At 52.4% G+C, this 19805-nt stretch overlaps 9 protein-coding genes across 9 annotated transcripts; 5 read left to right on the forward strand and 4 right to left on the reverse strand.

The window, feature by feature from the left end:
• Nucleotides 1-259: 259 nt before the first annotated feature.
• Nucleotides 260-2120, reverse strand: SEPMUDRAFT_15053 (uncharacterized protein; the record flags this gene model as incomplete). The annotated part of the gene is made up of 2 exons (XM_016906239.1): nucleotides 260-359; nucleotides 415-2120. Coding segments are annotated over 2 exons (1806 nt in total), but the record flags the coding sequence as incomplete, so codon positions are not given.
• A 925-nt stretch (nucleotides 2121-3045) lies between these two features.
• Nucleotides 3046-4207, forward strand: SEPMUDRAFT_66718 (DNA topoisomerase IV, alpha subunit; the record flags this gene model as incomplete). Its single annotated transcript, XM_016909759.1, has 3 exons — nucleotides 3046-3211; nucleotides 3277-3343; nucleotides 3394-4207. Exons 1-3 carry the CDS (start codon nucleotides 3067-3069, stop codon nucleotides 4205-4207), a joined length of 1026 nt encoding a protein of 341 aa, XP_016759739.1. The 5' UTR covers nucleotides 3046-3066.
• A 499-nt stretch (nucleotides 4208-4706) lies between these two features.
• On the forward strand, nucleotides 4707-5321 carry SEPMUDRAFT_10541 (uncharacterized protein; the record flags this gene model as incomplete). Its single annotated transcript, XM_016900576.1, has 1 exon — nucleotides 4707-5321. A coding segment is annotated over one exon (615 nt), but the record flags the coding sequence as incomplete, so codon positions are not given.
• A 767-nt stretch (nucleotides 5322-6088) lies between these two features.
• On the reverse strand, nucleotides 6089-6577 carry SEPMUDRAFT_108485 (uncharacterized protein; the record flags this gene model as incomplete). The annotated part of the gene is made up of 1 exon (XM_016900742.1): nucleotides 6089-6577. One exon carries the CDS (start codon nucleotides 6575-6577, stop codon nucleotides 6089-6091), a length of 489 nt encoding a protein of 162 aa, XP_016759741.1.
• Nucleotides 6578-7536: 959 nt separating this feature from the next.
• Nucleotides 7537-8499, reverse strand: SEPMUDRAFT_149556 (nucleoside diphosphate kinase). The gene is made up of 4 exons (XM_016905628.1): nucleotides 8394-8499; nucleotides 8129-8307; nucleotides 7913-8043; nucleotides 7537-7862 (listed from the first exon to the last, which is right to left on the reverse strand). The coding sequence occupies exons 1-4, from the start codon at nucleotides 8411-8413 to the stop codon at nucleotides 7731-7733; spliced, it is 462 nt and encodes a 153-aa protein (XP_016759742.1). The 5' UTR covers nucleotides 8414-8499; the 3' UTR covers nucleotides 7537-7730.
• Nucleotides 8500-8833: 334 nt separating this feature from the next.
• Nucleotides 8834-12130, forward strand: SEPMUDRAFT_149557 (glycoside hydrolase family 31 protein). The gene is made up of 2 exons (XM_016905629.1): nucleotides 8834-8930; nucleotides 9026-12130. The coding sequence occupies exons 1-2, from the start codon at nucleotides 8852-8854 to the stop codon at nucleotides 11962-11964; spliced, it is 3018 nt and encodes a 1005-aa protein (XP_016759743.1). The 5' UTR covers nucleotides 8834-8851; the 3' UTR covers nucleotides 11965-12130.
• Nucleotides 12131-12177: 47 nt separating this feature from the next.
• Nucleotides 12178-14215, reverse strand: SEPMUDRAFT_66729 (uncharacterized protein). The gene is made up of 2 exons (XM_016909760.1): nucleotides 13672-14215; nucleotides 12178-13603 (listed from the first exon to the last, which is right to left on the reverse strand). The coding sequence occupies exons 1-2, from the start codon at nucleotides 14207-14209 to the stop codon at nucleotides 12423-12425; spliced, it is 1719 nt and encodes a 572-aa protein (XP_016759744.1). The 5' UTR covers nucleotides 14210-14215; the 3' UTR covers nucleotides 12178-12422.
• Nucleotides 14216-14480: 265 nt separating this feature from the next.
• SEPMUDRAFT_149559 (uncharacterized protein) lies at nucleotides 14481-16198 on the forward strand. Its single transcript, XM_016905630.1, has 2 exons — nucleotides 14481-14843; nucleotides 14905-16198. Exons 1-2 carry the CDS (start codon nucleotides 14572-14574, stop codon nucleotides 15572-15574), a joined length of 942 nt encoding a protein of 313 aa, XP_016759745.1. The 5' UTR covers nucleotides 14481-14571; the 3' UTR covers nucleotides 15575-16198.
• Nucleotides 16199-16245: 47 nt separating this feature from the next.
• SEPMUDRAFT_164050 (potassium transporter) lies at nucleotides 16246-19372 on the forward strand (the record flags this gene model as incomplete). The annotated part of the gene is made up of 4 exons (XM_016908095.1): nucleotides 16246-16778; nucleotides 16892-17257; nucleotides 17338-18144; nucleotides 18236-19372. Exons 1-4 carry the CDS (start codon nucleotides 16674-16676, stop codon nucleotides 19370-19372), a joined length of 2415 nt encoding a protein of 804 aa, XP_016759746.1. The 5' UTR covers nucleotides 16246-16673.
• Nucleotides 19373-19805: the final 433 nt, after the last annotated feature.

Here is a 19805-nt window from a genome sequence, read left to right on the forward strand (position 1 = left end):
CAGGCAGTATATCCCGATAGCCGGAATAACATATCATGGCGACGAAGGCCTGACCTCAGTACATATGTGCTAACATCTGCAGCTGAACATGCCCTGCTCTTCGACCTATACACTGTATGCCGCGAAATCGTACTGCATGCGTCTGCTTTCTCGTCCACAAGTCGTTAACACGAGTGATAGCCAACCCAGTGTCATGCTTCGTAGATCAGCCATATGACAAAGTGATGATATGATGTTGCGCACATGCGACTTCTCAGACATCGCCGACAAAGACCCACTTCTTCTCTTTGCCAGAGCCCTTCTGTGCAAAGAGGTTGTTGAGGTTGTCCTTGATGGCATCGTTCGTTAATTTCGGGAATCTAAGTGAACGTTAGTCATCGTCCAAACTGAGCTCGAGCACTGGGAAACACATACCTCGCCTTTAGTGCTTTGTGTAGATCCAGCTTGCCCAGTTGGTTGCCAACAACGGCTGCCTTGAGTTCATCCAGATCTTCTTTACTCAAAGCCTTCGGTTGGGGTTTGCGACCACGCTTAACGGCCGGCGTCATGGCGGTTGTACTTGATACGGGACCCTTCTGACCATCGGCGGCTCCAATGAGTGCGAAAACAGCAGACTCCGCTGAGCTGTTGAAGTTGAGTCTGGGCTCCAGAGGCTTTCGTGGAGGTGCCATGACGGCAGTGGGAGAAGGTCGGGTCCCTAGAGATTTTCCGGATGAGATGGCGTTGGCTGCAGTGTGTGCCGGTGCAGGCGTCTCCCAATACGACGTAGAGAAGGGGTCGATTGTCATTCCAGACAAACCCGGAAGCAAGAAGCCCATTCGCATGCCATCCATCACAGGCGGTTGAACCGCCACTTGTGCACCGTCCACGTGTAGCACTCGGCCCCTATCGTTTGCAAAGCAGAGCCCGGTGCTTTGTGGAATGAGCTCTACTGTGACCGCTTTGCGCCTACTTTTCGCCTTATCATCTTCATCATCCAGGAAATCGTCCATCTCGTCGCCATCGGCATTGCTATCAGCCTCCTCGTCGTCGTCCGAGCCGATGTCCTCACCCTCCTCTGGTTCTTCCCATTCTGCTTCCGAGTCGTAGTCGTAATCAGTATCAGGTCGCGAGCGTGTGAAAGGGTTTCGCATCGTGCGCCGAGTCGTCCGAGGCGATGTGAGTTTTGTGTATGTACCACAATATGCTGGCCGTACGTCTTCATGGAAGTGAATATACTTAGTGTCAACCTTACGCAGGATGGAATCGGGCGACTCTCTCGAACCTTCCTCGGTCAGATCTATCGGTTCCTTGGAGGTTCCCTGAGCTCTCTCCACCACCTTTCGGATGTTGGGATGACCTCGCTTCCCACGTCGTGCATTGCGGAGCTCACCAAAGTAGCTGTCTAGACTGGCATACGACGAGACAAGGCCTAGATCAAATTTCTCCTGGACCAAAGGATCGTTCAGGTCGTGATCAAAACGTGCCTGATCAGCCTGCTCATCTCGTACAACTGGAGCAACTTGGCTATGTGTAGGCGCCTCGAATGGCAGAAATGTCTTGTGATAGTCGGAGACATTAGACTTCTTGCTAGATGCCGGCGCGGGACTGTGTTTTACAGGCGATGTGGTAGATTTGAGTTGTGCTGATGCAGCATCAAAGGGCTCGAGAGACAACGACTTCTGCCTAGAAAGGAGTGCGATCTCCTCGCCGTCGATGCTCCGCTTCGCGGGCGTGCTCGGCTTGCCACCAAAGAAAGCTCCTAAGCGCATTTGTTTCCGCTCTTTGGCAAGTTTCTCTTCCTGCTTCTTGGTCTCCTCCAGCTCCTTTTCGCGTTTTTTCGCCTCCTTCTCTTCTGCTTTGGCTCGCTTCTCTTCGTCCTTGAGCCGCTTCTCCTCGGCTTTGCGTGCCTTTTCTTCCTCAATTTGGGCTCTTCTTTCTTCCTTTTCAGCCTCCGCCTGCGCCTTCTTCTCTTCAGCAGCCGCCTTTCTCTTGGCTTTTTCGCGTGCCTTGGTTTCCTTTAATTGTGCCTGCTCCGACTTTTCGGCAGGAGTAAGTTTTCTCCTCTTTGCTGAGGGTCCAGTGTCAGACATAGAAGCCGATTCCGGGGCGATAGACTGCGCGGTCATAACAGAGGATGTCGGCACAGCATTGCTGGACGGGACCTGGATCACGCTGTTGAGACTCGTACTGGTGCGGAGGACCGGGGATGCAGCTCGTTCTCGCCTATCGCTCTCTACACTGCCGCCAGGACTAGCATTGCTTGAACGCTCATTCTCGGTGTCAGGTGGTGTGGGCATCACGAATTGGTTTCCCTTGAGGTTCAATGGCTTTTGGGCGCGTTCCTCCTCATCGGTATCGCGAAAACGCTTGCGGATATTAGGAGATGCTGAAGGCGAAGAGACGGTATCTTCCATGAGGCCTGGAATTGACGGATTTTCGGGCAGCAGAGGACTTCAGCGAGGTAGAGAGATGGACAACGGATGATGGTGTTTCAGTCGCGTCGAAGGAAGGCGCGTCGAGCAGGAGAGCGCCAAGGCGGCAGTGGCTAGCGCGTCATCATACCCTTCTTCGCTTCGCTAGCCAATCACAAATATGGGCATGCCCCCCGAATAGAGAATAGCGTGCCAAGGAAGGACTACTTCAACTCTCCCAGGTCTCGATTCCTCTTTCTCCCACACACATAACCACTCACACTCTCACAAGTCGCACCATCACAATGGACGACGAAGACTTCGAGGACCTCTTCATCGAGGAACCTCATTTGCTCCCGCCCTCGTCGCAAGGGTCACTAACTGGTGCAGCTGCTAACCTTGCCATTCAATACCAACATGACGACGAGGAGCCATACCAGCCGCCATCAAGCAAGGACGAGCAGAGCGAGAGTGAACACGATTCGCTTCCCGTGAACACAACTTCATTTGCTCAGGATGTACTTCACAATGACTTTCGTCCCGCTCAGCGTATGCTGCCACGATCTTATCCCAAGTATCGTCCTTTCATCTTGACATTGTGTTGGAGAGGAGTCTGACATATCGATACCTTAGTGCTGCAGTCATCGACAAGATCGAAGCGATTTTGGAAGAAATGATAGATGTCCTTCTGCATGACAAACTCGAAATCAGCATCGTATTGAAGACTCGACAGCGGCCTGGAAGCACGGACCATTCTGATGCACCGACAAGACGACTCTGCTTTCCTGGCAAGACTGCCGATGAAGCATGGCGATTCTGTGAGTATCGATTGCACCGACACACATCTTGCACCAATCTCTAGCAGGCTCTGATGGCGGTCTAGCGGTCGTACTACGCCTCCTGGAGCTTATTCATGAGGCGTTGCGCAATGATGTGGTGATATCGAAGAGGTATCTCGCCAGTATGCTTTCCTGACAACATTGACCACTCACGATCTTAGGGACATATACTATCGCGATCCGGCTTTATTTGGCAGCCAGACTACTGTTGATCGATATGTTGACGACATTGCGTACACTCTCGGCGTTACCAGATCCATGCTCAATGTTTGCGCTGCAGCCAAAGGCCTCATCGCTGGGGCCATAACCTTTCTCCGGAACGACGGTAGCACGACTGACGCCTCGATTGATCCAGAGGGAATCTTGGTGCCCAATCTAAAGGAGGTGCTTTCAGCCGACTTGAAGGCTGTGAAATGGGTTCTGGTCATCGAAAAGGAAGCCACATTTCGATCTATCGCTGGCTCCGCTTTCTGGGACACAATCATTCGGGAGGGCGTCATCATCACGGGGAAAGGCTACCCTGACCTTGCAACAAGGGCTCTCCTTCGCTATTGCAGTCATCCATCTGCACAGAATGGGTTCGCATCACCTCCTGTCTATGGACTCGCAGACTTCGATCCTGACGGCATCGCCATTCTATCAACCTACAAACGCGGGTCGAAGAAACTTGCACACGAGAGTAAAGAGCACGTCGTACCGCAGCTGAAATGGCTAGGTCTTCGTAGTGAGCATCTCCATGCCGATGAATTCGACACGCATGCCGCGCAAGGACGACTCACCTTGTCGAAGCGTGACAGATCAAAAGCAACAATGATGATTGATCGAGAAATTGATATAGACGACGGTGATGCTCTTATGGAGAGAAGAGAGCTGCAGACCATGCTCATGCTGAACACCAAGGCAGAGTTGCAATTGCTTGATGCGATGCCGGACGGCATGAACAATCTGCTAAGCTCAATGATGAGCAAGTTGTGAACGATATCGATATCTGTCATCTGAACTAGCGAACATTTTGGCGCGCATGGTAGAAGGATCAAAGTCTCGCTGAGCCAGTATTCCTATTCGCCGATAGACGCTACGCCGGCTCGGAAAGAACTTCGCTTGGCTCTATCTCCGTCATAGGGTGTATGTAGCATAGACCCCGGAATTCTACCTAAGGCAAGTTAAATCTCACTCGCCGCTCATTGACAGTTGAGCAGAATAGCCGTATACAATGGTGCGTGGTCTCGTGATTCAGTTCGCACCTCCTGAATCACACCCATTCACGGCACGTCTAGCACGCTGGCAATATTCCATAAATTGCTCCAACGCTCTACTCGAAGCTAGGTTTTTCTTGTCGTCTTGCCTGTAAGAACCCTACTCAACGGTCAGTCGCAGCCTCTACGATAACTCCAGTCCAAACAGATACATAACGATGCATCTCAAGTGTATAGTCGCAGCAACAGCTGTAGCCCTTGCCACAACGCAAGCGCATATGTTCATATCATCCCCAAACCCTATCGAAGGTACTGATTCAAAGTCGCCTCTGGACCCCAGTGGCTCCCAATTCCCTTGCCAGGGCGCTACACTTCCCACAAGAGGCGGGCAAATCATGGCTGCCGGTTCGACACACCTGCTGGCTTTCAATCTTGGTGCCGGCGATAACACAGCCGTACATGGAGGCGGTAGCTGTCAGCTCTCTATCACCTACGAGACAGACCCGCGCAAACAGAAGGATCCCTCGAGCTGGAGAGTCATCTACTCGATCGAAGGAGGATGTCCCACTGACGCCCCAGGCAACCTCCAGCAGGGCCACGTAGTCGATTGTTCTACCAATGGGAGTACTACTACCGCTTGCGTGAACGAGTTCCCCTTTACGATCCCACCAGGTGTGAAAAATGGCCATGCCATTATGGCGTGGACTTGGTTTAACACGATCGGCAACCGGGAGATGTACATGAATTGCATGAATGTGGAATTGACTGGCGGAGACGGATCAGAAGTCCCCGACTTCCCAGAACTCTTCGTGGCAAATCAGGGGCATCTGGGGAATTATTGCCCGACTACAGAACGGTTCAATGTCAAATTTCCCAAGCCTGGTGAATACGTTACGACAAAGACTGAAGGGAATCCTTATCCGCTTGCAGTACCGACGGGAAGGGGCTGTAGTCCTTTTGCTGCTACTGCTGCTAGCTCGTCCATCTCCACGTCCTCTCAGACAAATACCAAGTCGCCGCCATGTGAGTCATCATTTGTTAGTATCCTCACGACGAGCGCTTCTTCTTCTTCATCGTCGTCGTCTGCTACTCCTGCCGTCATGACAACACTAAGTACAACGACAATCACTGTGCACATCCCCAGCCACTCCTTCCTCCCCTCAAATTCAACGGTTCTCTCTTCCACCCTGGCTACCACTATAGTGCCACCATCCGATCCCGCGAGTACAAGTTCGTTGAAATGCCCAAATGAACAACAAGTATCCTGCCCACGCCCTGGAGAGGTAATTTGTATCGACGCGGGACATTTTGGGATTTGCGATGTTGATCAATGTGCAATTTCTCGGGATGTAGCGTTTGGTACGATTTGTTTGAATGGGCGGATTGTTCCTGTGGGGTGATAAGAGGGAAGGAGAAATATGAGAGGAGGAGAAGAAGAAGAAGAAGAAGAAGAAGAAGAAGAAGATTGAGGGGGAGGGCGGCGTTGGGCGAGAGGGGATTTGGGCAGGATTGTCATTATCATTGTCATCACTCAAAAAAATGAGATGACAAGATGGGGTGGAAGTTTGTTTATACTCGCCTCTCTAAGTATATACTGCCTTACTTAGGTAGTGAGATAGAAGATACTTGATCATCTCGAAAAGGTAGAATCCCCAAAGTTTCAGCGTTTCCACGAAGATAGAGAAGAAGATGAGGAAGAAGATGAAGAGGAAGCAGCAGCGAAAAATCGAATCGCCGTCGTCCAAATCTCCTCCTCTCCATCATCATCATCAGTACTACTATTACTACTCCTTGTCTTGCCCAGATCATGTTGATTCCCATTTTCCTCGCTCTCGCCTTCTTTTTCTTTTTCTTCCTCCTCCTTCTCCTCGTCTCCATCCGCCTCCTTATCATCAAAATCTCCACCATAATTTCGCTGACCAATATCTTCACCACGTTCCCCTGCCCTCTTCATCCACCACCACGACCACCACTGCCACTCACCCCTTTCAGCACTAGCACTCACAACCCACACCCCTACCCCTACTGCTACTACGACAAGAACCATCATTCCCACCATCATCATCATCAACCCCCAAACCTCCTCAGTCCTCCTGACCAGAAAAGCAACAGCATCACGAAATCTCTCCAGAACCAAAGTCATCATCATTATATCGAGAGAAAAGTCGAAGTAGGATTCGGATATCCAAAGGAAAAGGGCCAAGAAGAGAGAGATGTTGGCCAAGTTGGAGAGGGAGGTGAGGTGGCGCTGGTGGTGGTTATTTTGGCTTTTACTGTTGTCGTCATGTAGTTGGTTGTGAGACTGATGGACTACGCACGCTGGACGGAGTGGGCACCTAGGTCGGTAGGTAGGTAAGGTAGGTAGGCGGCCAGGGAGAGAAAGAAGATGGAGCAGATCACTCAGCTTTAGCTTGAGCTCGAGCTTCTCGTGCCTTTAGTGCTGCTTCGACATTGATATTTGGTGAATCTGATAAATGTTGTTGGTGAAGTCGGAGCTTCGGGTCAAAACGAATATTGCAGTTTGCAAAATGTTAAGGAAAAAGAGAGATTGGTCAAGCAGGGAGCATGCGATGCGCATGCTTGATCATGTCTCTAGCCCCTTCCCTGATCGATCTCAATATCAGGTTGACAATGAAAAAGATCTGGCAAAGACATGCTGTTTGCTGCAGTCTAAGACACATCCTCCCCAACATGCATGCACTTATCCGGCCAAGACATTTGCTCAGTCCCAGGGAAGTTACGTGTAAGCGAGTGCCGATACAAGTGTCAAAAATATGACTCCATATTGTCAGTGCTTCAAGGATCTATTTGTCGTTGGGCTTGGTCTCGGTCTAGCCGAGTGTATTGTTCGATCCGCGTGCTGGCCGGTGACTAGGCCAGAGATGGACAATGGGCTGCATATATGAGTAAGATGTCTCGAGATGTCTGTCTGTCGCACGTGCGGTCTGGTGCTGTCTTTGGAATTTCCTACGACGTCAGTATATCAGTGTTCAGTATTAAAGCAAATGCAACGGGATGACTGCGTTCGACCTCTCCAATGGCTCCTCAGCCTCGGTCAGCGTAAACTTCGTTTCATCGGATATGTCAGGTCCGCGAATGTTATAGCTGGAAAAAAGTCGTGTGATGTTGCGTATTTTCAGCTCTTTCATATCACCCATCAAATGGGGTGCTTGGCAGCTATCTCTTTTCGCTCTGGATGCAATGGCCTTGTCTGTTCCATGACGTTTCATTTCCTATAACATGCCAGCTTTTTCGTGCTCTTTCATGACTGCGTCCAAATGCATCTCAGATACATGAAACATCTATTTCTCGTAGATCCACTCGTGCTGGGCCTGCTTCCAGGTCTGGATCTCCTCTGGCTTGAACCACAAAGCAATCTCCTTCTGGGCGGACTCGACGGCATCAGAGCCGTGGCAGACGTTTCGGCCGACGTCCTGTGCATTCAATGTTAGAAGGGCCAAGATTGTGATGGGGAGAGACATACAATAGCATAGTCACCACGAATGGTACCTGGGCTCGAGGCGGCTGGGTTGGTGGCACCGAGAAGGACACGGCCAGTCTTGACAGCGTCACGACCCTCCCAGACCATGGCGCAGATTGGGCCGGAACCCATGTCTAATTCCCAACTTCGTCAGCACTCTATTATCTCGGTGTGGTTGTTGTTGTTCCTGTTGCTGCTGTCTAGAGGGGATCATCTTACAGGTCACCAAACCCTTGAAGAAAGGCTTGGAGCTCAGGTCCTCGTAGTGCTTCTCGAGGTGCTCCTTTGATGGGGAAACGAGCTTGATGGCAGCGAGCTTGAAGCCACGCTTCTCGAATCGGGAGATGATGTCGCCGACCAGTCCGCGCTGAACTCCGTCAGGCTTGATGGCGATGAAGCTGGAGGAACATGGCAATGGTCAGCATTGGAGGAGGAGGAGGAGGTGGTGGTGGTGGTGGTGGTGGTGGAGGAGGAAGAGACATACGTTTGCTCGTTGGCAGACATGTTGGCGTCTTGTTGCTGGTGGTGTCGGAGGACGGTGGTGAGGTGGGAACGATCTTTGTGGTTGAGATGGTTGAAAATGGGAGGCGGGCCAAAGTCAGACATGGAGCTTCGCTTCGCTTCGAAATCTTTCACCGCCGCTGCAACTCAATCCATGGCATGGTGGGCTGGAGGGGCTCCGATATGCAGGGGAAGGGACGGGACGGGACGGGACCGCGGGACGGAGGCGGCAGAGTGAGAAAAGTCGTGGGAGGCCATATTGATTCAGCGTCTGTTCAATATTTGCTGAGGGGTCGAACTGTCGTGTGGCCAATGTCGGATATATGATCTTCCAGTCCGACGGGTGGTCAAGACAGCTATACCAGTACCTATACCTCCTACGATAGAAACACTTCCCTGCTTATGTTCCAGGCGAACGACGGCATATTCCATAGACACACCATGAAGCGCTTCCATGGTTCATGGCACTCCTCGGTGCTGCTGTTTCTGCTAGCCACCTTCGCTTTCATCACGCCGGCCGGTAAGTCGTTTGCATTCCATGAGCTGCAGCGCATAACTCTACTAGAATGCGTGATGATTATGATGGATGATGGGAAACTGACGTGACATATCCAGTGAGTGTAAAGCACGAAAACTTCAAAACCTGTGATCAGTCGGGCTTTTGTAAAAGAAATCGTCTTTACGCCGATACTGCTCTTTCCACCGCGAATTGGGAAGCCCCATATTCGCTAGACCGATCGTCCATCAACTTCAACAATGGTATCTTGACGGGGACGGTGTACAAAAAGCTAGCCAACAGCGCCGAGTCTGTCCGCTTACCTGTCAAGATCTCCTTCTACGAATCTGGGGTAGCTCGTGTGACAATCGACGAGGAGAGGCGACAAAAGGGTCAAATCGAGCTTCGACATGACAGCAAGATTCGCAAGGAGAGATACAACGAGGCCGAGCAATGGTCCATTGTGGGTGGAACGACTCTCAGTGCAGGTGCTGCATTGTCAAAGGACGCGGAAAAGGGCACCACAAAGGTGGTCTATGGCCCTGCCAGCACATTCGAGGCCGTTATCCACCATTCACCATTCAGCATTGAGTGGCTGCGCGATGGCGAGACACAAATCTCCTTCAACGACCGAGGCTTGATGAACCTGGAGCACTGGCGTAAGAAGGTGGAAAAGAAGGAGCCGGAACAGAAGGAGGGCGAAGGGGAGGCGGAGGGGACCGCTGAGCAGAAAGAGGACAAGAGCGGAGAGGAGGAGAGCACCTGGTGGGAGGAGTCGTTTGGTGGAAACACAGATACGAAACCACGCGGTCCTGAAGCAGTGGCTCTGGACATCTCCTTCCCAGGCTACGACCATGTCTATGGTCTGGCTGAGCATGCTTCTCCTCTCAACCTCAAGGAAACTCGAGGCGGTGATGGCAAGTACTCGGAACCATACAGGCTGTATAACAGCGATGTCTTTGAGTATGAGATGGACAGTCCTATGACTCTCTACGGCTCGATCCCCCTCCTGCAAGCCCACAAAAAGCACTCGACTGTGGGTGTGTTTTGGCTGAACGCTGCTGAGACTTGGGTGGATGTCACGAAACGATCCAGCCTGGCCAAGCGAGTGGGCCTTGGATCCAACATTGTCACTGACAGCCACTTCATCAGTGAATCTGGCCTGCTCGACGTCTTTGTGTTCCTTGGTCCTACGCCACAGGATGTCATTGGTAAATACGCCGAGCTGACCGGCACGACGCAGCTCCCACAGCACTTCTCCATCGCCTACCACCAATGTCGCTGGAATTATGTCACGGACGAGGATGTCAAAGATGTGGACAAGAAGTTTGATAAGAACAACATTCCTTATGACGTGATTTGGCTCGATATCGAGTACACCGATGGCAAGAAGTACTTCACATGGGATGCTCTGACCTTCAAGGATCCACTGGGAATGCAGAAGCAGCTCGATGAGCATGAGCGCAAGTTGGTGGCCATCATTGATCCTCACATCAAGAACGAGGGCAACTATCCCGTCGTCGATGAGCTCAAGTCGAAAGATCTCGCCGTGCACAACAAGGACGACAAGACATATGAAGGCTGGTGCTGGCCAGGTAGCAGTCATTGGGTGGACACCTTCAGCCTTGCTGCTCGCAAGTGGTGGGCCAGCCTCTACCAGTACAGCAAATTCCCCGGATCAGCCAAGAACCTGTTCCTGTGGAACGATATGAATGAACCATCTGTGTTTAATGGACCAGAGACGACCATGCCCAAGGATAACATCCATCACGGCGGCTGGGAGCACCGAGACGTACACAACCTCTACGGCATGACCTTGATCAATGCTACGTATGAGGGTCTCTTGGCTCGCGACAAGGAAGAAGCAAAGCACAACGTGAGGCCATTTGTCCTGACACGATCCTTCTTCTCAGGAAGTCAGCGTCTCGGCGCCATGTGGACCGGTGACAACCAAGCCGAATGGTCTCACCTCGCAGCTTCCATCCCCATGGTCCTCAGCATGGGCATTAGCGGGTTTCCCTTTGCGGGTGCAGACGTCGGCGGCTTCTTTGGAAACCCCGAAAAAGATCTCCTCACTCGCTGGTACCAAGCAGGTATCTGGTACCCCTTCTTCCGTGGCCACGCACACATTGATACACGCCGAAGAGAACCCTACCTCGTCGGTGAGCCGTACAAAGAGCTCATCACCCAAGCTCTCCGTCTCCGCTACAGTCTCCTTCCTGCCTGGTACACCGCTTTCCACGAGGCCCACGTCTCCGGCGCGCCCATTGTCCGACCCAACTACTACGTCTTCCCGGGTGACGAAAAGGGCTTCGCCATCGACGACCAACTCTACCTCGGCTCCACCGGCCTTCTCGCCAAACCCGTCACCAAGGCCGACCAACCCGGTACACCCATCTACCTCGCGGACAAAGAGAAGTACTACGACTACTTCGACTACTGGACCTACCAGGGCCCGGGAGAAGTCGTCGTCTCGTCTCCGCTGGAGACCATTCCCCTCCTCATGCAAGGCGGGAAGATTTTCCCCCGAAGAGATCGTCCCCGGAGAAGTTCCGGCCTCATGAAATTCGACCCGTTCACTCTGGTGGTCGTCATTGGCGAGTCGGGTGATGCGGAAGGGACACTCTATCTCGACGACGGAGAGTCGTTTGATTATCAAGTGGGAGCATACATTCATCGCAAGTTTGCATTCAACGGCACCACCGACTGTCTGTCGAGTGAGGACCTCAACACGAGTGCGGGTGGCAGTACCAGCAACAGTAAGACCATTCAGGCGTATCTCCAATCCATGGAGAAAGTGAGAGTGGAGAAGATTATCTTTGTTGGTGCCCCCGAAACGTGGAAGGGAAAGGCCAGTGTGGAAGTTGTTGTTGATGGCGAGAAGAATCAGAAGAAGAAGAAGACTACAATGGTATCCGAGCTGGAATTCCATGAGAAAGAGGATGGCAAGGCTGCGTGGGCTGTGGTGAGGGACCCGGGGGTGAAGATTGGAAGCGGATGGAAAATTACAATTGGTGGGCAAGAAGGGCATGCGGAGGGACGGAAGACGGAGTTGTGATGATGGAGTGCTGTGAATCAGGGAGTGAGTGAGTGAGTGAAAGAAAAAAGTCGTGAGTAATGTAACCTACCTTTGATACATGGAACAAAATAGACAGATGCAGACCAGGAAATCAATCCGAAATGGAAATGTCAAGAAAAGGAAAATGAACGGAAAAGAAAACAAAGGGAAAAGAAAAAAAGGGGACGGGAATAGGTAGTACCAATTCATGTCAGATAAAACTCGTCATCATCATTCATTTCATTCTCGAGAAATCTATCTATCCCATCTTCTCCTTTCCATCGTAAACAAGCAGGCAGGCAGGCCGACAAGCAAGCAGGCAGGCAGAATGATCCACGCACCTCAAACTTGGTTGGCCAGCTCTTCCCATGATGCCTATCTAGGCATCTGTCTGTCTGTCTCCCATCCCGATCTGATCTGACCTGACGTGACCTGACCGGACACGTGAGCTACCTACCTCACGCATAAACCAACGTCCCATCCTCTCGAATCTTCGCCTTGACCTCCAAATCCACTTGGCACTTCTTCCCACTCGCCACAGCCGGACCGATGACTTTCAATTTTCCCATCGGTTCATTCCCGCTCACCATCTGATCATTTTCGCGATTCAACAATTTGACTTCAACACAACTCAATGGAACGCCAAAATGTCCGTGGCTGCTGCCATCGACGCGGCGATAATCAAAGACATTCGTCTGGGCCACTGCGCCGGCGACGTGTGGGACGGTCAAGGCGTAGCAGATTCTACTGCGGGTGAAGATGCGCAAGTCGGAGAGCATGGTGGAGGTGAGAGGAGGGGAGCCTGCACTCCAGCGGTCGGATGTGAAGATGAGACGGAGTTTGCCGGGCTGAGCAGATCCGTTGGATGGAGGAGCGAGGAACTTGAAGAGTAATCCATCGGTGGGTAAGCGACCTGCGGCGATGGTTTGGTCTTGGGTGTACTTTCCGAACTTTTGGAGGCCGGAGCTCACAGTACCGAGGTGTTGGTGGTGGAGTTTTGCGAGGCTCTCGGCGCTCGCGATGATGACTGTAGGGGCGATCGCTTTTTGGACAAGGGTGAGGTCGACACCTGGGGCAGCGACGCTGCTGATGGCAAGGCTGGCGTGGGTGTAGAGTGCGGCGAAGGTTTGGCAGAGGACGTAGCTGTGGCCAAAGGAGTCGGCGGGGAGCACGAGATCGGCAGATGTGAGGCGTTGGCGGAGGGGTACGGCTGAGATGAGGGCGGCCGTTGCTGCTACGATGTTTGATTGGGAGAGGGTGACGATGTCGGGTTTGAGGTTAGGGTCGGTGGGTTGCCAGACGAAGATGAAGTCTGCGAGTTTCTCGCCAGCCTCGTTGCTTGGGAGGTCTGGGCTTGCAGAGGATTGATGTTCTGAAATGACGTTGTGCCAGACGCTGATTTGGAGGTGATCTTGAGCATGGTCGGGCACGCCATTCCAGTCCATGTGTTTGCTCGTCTTCTCCACGACCCAAGTCACGAGGCGAAGCTGCGTACACGACTTGGTCAGGTCTTGGAGTGGTACAGTGCCAGCAGCAGAGACGAGGGCGTCTGCCCCTGTGGCCGTCAGCAGCTCGTAGACTTTGGCATGTGGGAGGTTGTACGGGAGCAGGACGGGTGTGATGCCGAAGAAGGCGGCAGCTGGAGGAGAAGCTGTCAGTCAACCTGATGTACCTGTGGTAGATAGAGTACGGTATGTAGAGACGGACCAAAGATGGTCTGGAGATACTCCACACTATTGGGCAGATAGATGGCAACCTTCTTGACGCCCGCGTCCTTGAAGTGCTTGCCCATAATGGCCATATCCCGACTCAACTGATCAATGTCATGCTCGACGACTTCTTCCTGGCCCAACACAGTCATGACGAGTCCCTTGGGCACCTCTTTGCCGCCGTCTGGACCGGCACTCCCACCTCGTTGCACTTCTCGCCAGATATCTCGCACATCTCCGTCTCGGCCCGCAGCCCATCTCGGAGCGCCAGCATCTTTGACATTTAAGCCCGTCTTGAGCGGGTAGCCATGCGGCACTTCGGGCGATCGATAGACGGCCGACTCGCCCTTGTTCCGGACCGCACTGGCAGTGGCTTGTCGAGCCAGCAAGAGAGGATGGGTGTCGGGCTCATCGGGGAAGACAATGGGATATGCGAGAAAGGCGGCGATGACGAGAGCGAGCAGCGTGGTGAGGATGGACCAGTCGGCGAGAAGGTTGGCGATGGCGGCATCGAGCGACTCGAGTGCGTTAGCCATTTTTCCTTGGGAGGTGGTTGTCGAGGGACCTGGAGGTATAGAACTAGCCGAGCCATTTGAGTTCGGCAGTAGAAGCTACGGAGGTACTAAGGTATTCACTTCCGTGCCTCAAACTCTACCCACCTACCTCTTTTGGCACTAGCTAGCTAACTGTGCCACGTGTGGCTGATCACCGCTCACGACGCGCTACCTCCTAGTTCGAGTGGTATATTGGAACCAACCATCCCTTCGCTGTGGCTGGCATCTTCGCGACTGTTACAACAACCCAATCCGTCCCTCCACTGCCTCCAGAATGGCCTGACGAGACACAGACGACTCCTCTACTAACCACAAGACACATACAGCAAACATCGAAAAACAACATGTCGTCCACGGCACTGGCGACGACGTCTACTGCTACCTCGACCTCGCGCACCGCAGCAGGGACATCCTCACCACTGCCACTGCGCAAAGATGCCACGCAGACACCCCGAACACCCCAGCGACAGACGGGACAGTGGACGCATCCACGCATGGACGAAGTCATCCGCCGACGCAACGCGACCAATTTCGACAGCAGCAATGTCACCACCATCCTGCTCAGTGCCGGCTTGATTGTCCTCTCCCTCTTCACGCCCACGGTGCTCTACCATACGTGCGTGTCTAACCCCGTCTCTCCTTCTGCTCTTCTCCCTCACTCACGCACCATATTGCAGAATCCCTACCCCATGGCTCGCAGCAGCCTACCCATACCCGCGCTACGCCGTCTGGACCTTCCAAACCCTCATGCTCCTCAACATCCTCATCGCCACACTCCCCCTCTGGCGGAAACCAGACTCCTGTGAAGACGTTCCTCTCACACCCCAGCAACGCAAACTCCTCGGTCTACCACCCATGACCCGTCCTGCAACGCCTTCAGAGCAAGCACAATACGTTACACCACCGCGATTCTCACGCTCAGCAACACCGACGAGTCGAACGAGCAGTCTGAATGCGACGAGAGGTGGCTCATCTCCGCTATCAGGACGAGGGACACCAATTGATGCGAATGGGAGTTTTCGAATGACCAACTCGGCGACACTCTCACCATGGGGTTCACCAGCACAAGGGAATCAGTTGAGGCGGACGGAGAGTGGGAGCTCGTTCCTGGGAGGTGATTACAGTGATGGGAGCGAGAGGAGGAGATTGAGCTATACGGCTTTGAGCAATAACAGCACGGGGCTGGACATCAGTGGCTTTGAGTCGCTTGGGAGATTGGAGACGCCAACGAAGGAGAAGAAGGCGAGCGTGGGGTTGAACAATAAATGGTTGTACGAGAGAGGTCGTGGGAGTCCGGGCAGTGGGAGGGGTTTGAAGTCGAGTCTGCCAGCGGGAAGTATGTGGTGACACCCCCACACACTTAATTACACCGCTAGATACAGAATGGAGGTCAGAGGCTCCGTTGCACGATATATACCAACAGAAGCAGGATGCAATGACTGAGACACGTGCTCGTACTGTCCACAGAGCTTGATTAAGTTATGCACGAGGAACTGCAAAGGCAAAGCTCGGTGAGTGCTTCCACCCTCGACTACCTACATGTGCTTCCTTTGCTCGCAGGCTTGTCTCCTTTGCATCCGACAAGATTGGAGGCATCGCAGCGAGGACACCAAAACGCAAAGGTGGTGACACCAATCTCAAAATCTGCGGTGTGGCCTCGATAGTACTATCGGTATCACGGAAAGACTTGCCCCCAAGTTGGAATCTCCGGAAAGCTTTGGTGGAGGAGCCGACTACTGTTGCCGCACATGGACCTAGCAACAATGTACATGTATGAGCAAGTCAGCAGGAGAATTCCCACCGTATCGTGCTGGCCAAGCCTGGGAACACTGCGGAAGATCTGCTCCATCCGCAATTCACTTGTCCGCCCACAATATCGGCTTTCCGAAACCGTTCGAGGCTTCCACCACAACGAGCCGTCTCCACAGCTAGTTTCGCGCGGGCGGTCATGAAAACACAGCTTACTTCTCTCACAACATCATATAAGCGTTGCCACAGCCACGCTTGGCATGCTCACGCTCAAAATGCCTCAGATTATCCGTACAGGCCTCCGCAGTCCAGATTGGTGCACAAATCGCGCATCAGCTACACGTGCTCATCCCTGTCTTCCAGCGATAGGTTGCCTCATCTCAATACAGTATCCGTATACCGTTCCATGGGCGGCGGTGGTATGTGGTATCATACCGTTACCAGACAGCACGTGACTATCACATGCGGCCGGCGCTTTGCCCGCATCGATCTTGATGATATTACCTCAGTAGTTCAGCGTCAAGCTAGGTACCTAGGTGAAGCGTAGTCGGGGAGGCTGGATCGCCTTCTGTTTAAATTCACCTTCAGATCGGTCCCTTCTTCCTCTTCTTGTTCGTCGCCTGCCTACACAAGAGAGGCTCCTGCTGCTGCTCTCTTCTGCACTATTGTGATACAGACTCGAGGCCTCTTCAGCGAAATGGAAAAGGAAGTCAAGCACCTCACGGTGTCGACGGAAACCAGCGAACGCGAGCTCGACGATGTCGATCTCAAAATTCGGGATGGCGATATCAGACAGCGGCAAGTACGAACCCAGATCATACAGACATCTCAGCGCGGGCTCCAAAGGCGCAACTCCCCCCAAGAAAGCAACCTTTCTGAGCCCGCTCCGAACCTCGTTCTGACTCTCCCTCTCAGGTATTCAAAGGCTGGACCGTCTTCTGGCTCGCCTACCAGGCAACAGGCGTGATTTACGGTGACATTGGAACGTCACCCCTCTACGTCTACTCGTCCACCTTTTCATCCGAACCATCTCGGCAAGATCTCCTGGGAGTGCTGTCCATCATATTGTGGACGTTGACGTTGATGGTCACGATCAAGTATGTCTTCATTGTACTTCGCGCAGATGATGAGGGTGAGGGAGGGACATTTGCCATTTATACTCTCCTGTCGAGGTATAGCGAGATTATGAAGCGCGACCCGAGGATCTATCAGTTGGTGAAGATGGAGCGGTATAAGACGAATGATCTTCACTCGCATAATGAGAGGTTTCGCAATTGGTTGGTAAGTGAAGATCAAAAGATAGGTAGCCCTGCTTGTGGAAAGACTGCGCGCTGACCATCGACTGGGGGACTTGTATATAGGAGAAGAGCAAATTCGCACATGCGATGCTGATGCTTCTGGCCGTTTTCGGCGTGAGCTTGGTAGTAGCTGATGGAGTTCTCACACCAGCCCAGTCAGTCCTCGGAGCCATTCAAGGTATCCGCGTGGCTGACGAAAGCATCACCACTGCAACCATTATTGGAGTCAGCTGCACGATTCTGGTCTTGTTGTTTGCAGTACAACCTCTCGGCGTACACCGCGTCTCTTCCGCCTTCGCACCCATTGTCATCCTCTGGCTACTCTTTAATGCCGTCTTCGGCATATATAATCTCATCCAGCACGACCACACCGTCCTCAAAGCCTTCTCGCCCTACTTTGCCGGCGCCTGGCTCATGCGGAACAAAACCGAAGGCTGGAAGAGTCTGGGAGGCGTCCTTCTCTGCTTCACAGGCGTCGAATGTCTATTCGCAGACATGGGAGCCTTCAGTCGACGAGCGGTACAGTTATCGTGGCTTTGTTTAGCATATCCTTGCTTGATGCTTGCGTACATTGGACAAGCCGCGCATCTGGTCGATGATCCTTCGGGGTATAGCAATCCATTCTTCAACACTGTTCCTCCGGGCATGTTCTGGCCGTCACTGGTTCTGGCGATTCTGGCTGCGGTAGTGGCTTCGCAGGCGACGATTACGGCTTGTTTTCAACTGATTGCGCAAATCATGAATTCGAGCTACTTCCCGCAGATTCAAATGCACTATACGAGCGACAAATACCATGGGCAGGTGTATATTCCCATTGCAAATTGGCTGCTCATGATCGGATGCGTTGTCGTCACGGCAGTCTTCAATAATGTAAGTTTACTTACCTTACTCTTCTTCCCACACGATCACAGAATGCATCACATCCCGAAACAACACTCTCTAACTCCCACAACCCCAATAGACCACCTCTCTCGGTCACGCGTACGGGGTGTGCGTCATCCTCGTCACCTTCATCACCACCAACCTGGTCGCCCTGGTCGCCGTCATCGTCTGGCGTCTGCACCCGGCCCTGGTCTTCCTCGTCTGGCTTCCCTTTATCCTGTTCGACGGCGTGTACCTCACATCCTCCCTCCTCAAAGTCCCCGACGGAGCCTGGTTCACTCTCATGCTCGCCACCAGCCTCGCAGCATTTTTCCTGCTCTGGCGTTATGGGAAAGAAACACAATGGGTCTGTGAAGCCAAAGACAACACGACGAGATTATCTTCTCTCATTTTTCCTACCGGTGCTGCTGCTACCACGACGACGACGACGGAGCCTGCTCGATTTGGATACGAGGGAGAAGGGCAACGGTTAACGGAAAAATACGGTTCGCACCCACTCCTCTCGACGCCTGGCCTCGGCATCTTTCTCGACAAATCGGGCATTTTCACACCCAAAGTGTATGAGCAATGGCTGTGTAAATTCCGCAGTCAAATGCAAGTGGTGGTGTTGATGCATTTGCGCGCATTGAATAAACCTCATGTCGCCGAAGAGGATCGTTTCGAGGTGGAAGTGGTGAAGGGGTTGACGAATGTGTATCGGTTGGTGATTCGGCATGGGTATAATGATCATGATGTGATGAATCCGGGATTGGCGGGGGAGGTGGTGAGGGTGGTGAAGGGAGAGGTGATTAGAGAAGGGCTTATTGGAGGGAGAGAGGTGGATATAAATGAAGAGGAGGAGGAGGTAGCAGTGGTGGCCAAGGACGGCGAAGACGACGACGACGATGATGCTCACGATACCATCTCACCTGTGGTCCATCCTGGCCACAACTCCACCACCACCACCACAAGAAAAAGAATAACCCGAACAAGTCCCAGAACAACAACAACAATCTCCACCTCCCACCGCCTCAGCGCCCTCGAAGCAGCCTCTTCCGCTCAAACTCTCTATCTCGTCGGGAAACAACAAATGCGCATCTCGGCTTCGTATAATATTTTCAAGAAAATCATTTTGGGCGTCTTTCTCTGGGTGAGAGAGAATTCGAGGAGTAAAATGGAGAAATTAAATGTTCCTATGGAGAGGTTGGTGGAGGTGGGGTTTGTGGGGGAGATTTAGGGATGAATTTTTTTTTTCTTTTTCTTTGTGGAGGGGAGATGGGGATATGTGATGATGATTTATATGATGTAGAACACTGAATGGTTCAGGTAGGGAGGTATGATGTGATATATACATCTCAATAAATGCAGCCAAGGCTGGAGAGATACAATAAAGGTAGAAATTCCCCCCACTTGAACATCCTAGGCCTATCCTCCCGTCACATTTTCTAAGCAAACATTATTATTCGAAGTAGCAATATAGATAAAGGTAAGTAGATCCAAAATCCATAAGCACCTCAGGCCAACTTTTCATTAAGCGCCCTCGATGTAGAGGCAAGGCTGAGGCTGCAGTACCCAAAGTTGTGAAACTAGCGCGGGCGCTTCCACTGCTTCCCTTACTACCTAACTTTCATCAGATTTCGTTTGTTGTGATTTGACGCCTGGCTGAGAGA

This window comes from Sphaerulina musiva (genome assembly GCF_000320565.1).
Source record: "Sphaerulina musiva SO2202 unplaced genomic scaffold SEPMUscaffold_6, whole genome shotgun sequence".
Lineage (NCBI taxonomy): Eukaryota > Fungi > Ascomycota > Dothideomycetes > Mycosphaerellales > Mycosphaerellaceae > Sphaerulina > Sphaerulina musiva.

Coding starts and splice junctions, on each gene's coding strand:
- SEPMUDRAFT_66729 (XM_016909760.1), bottom strand. CDS start 14,209: ATGGCTAACGCACTCGAGTCGCTCGATGCCGCCATCGCCAACCTTCTC. Junction 13,604..13,671: donor GTATCTCCAGACCATCTTTG/GTCCGTCTCTAC, acceptor CTTCTCCTCCAG/CTGCCGCCTTCTTCGGCATC.
- SEPMUDRAFT_149556 (XM_016905628.1), bottom strand. CDS start 8,413: ATGTCTGCCAACGAGCAAAC. Junction 8,308..8,393: donor ATGTCTGCCAACGAGCAAAC/GTATGTCTCTTC, acceptor ATGTTCCTCCAG/CTTCATCGCCATCAAGCCTG. Junction 7,863..7,912: donor TTCGTGGTGACTATGCTATT/GTATGTCTCTCC, acceptor TTGAATGCACAG/GACGTCGGCCGAAACGTCTG.
- SEPMUDRAFT_149557 (XM_016905629.1), top strand. CDS start 8,852: ATGAAGCGCTTCCATGGTTCATGGCACTCCTCGGTGCTGCTGTTTCTG. Junction 8,931..9,025: donor CGCTTTCATCACGCCGGCCG/GTAAGTCGTTTG, acceptor TGACATATCCAG/TGAGTGTAAAGCACGAAAAC.
- SEPMUDRAFT_149559 (XM_016905630.1), top strand. CDS start 14,572: ATGTCGTCCACGGCACTGGCGACGACGTCTACTGCTACCTCGACCTCG. Junction 14,844..14,904: donor CCCACGGTGCTCTACCATAC/GTGCGTGTCTAA, acceptor ACCATATTGCAG/AATCCCTACCCCATGGCTCG.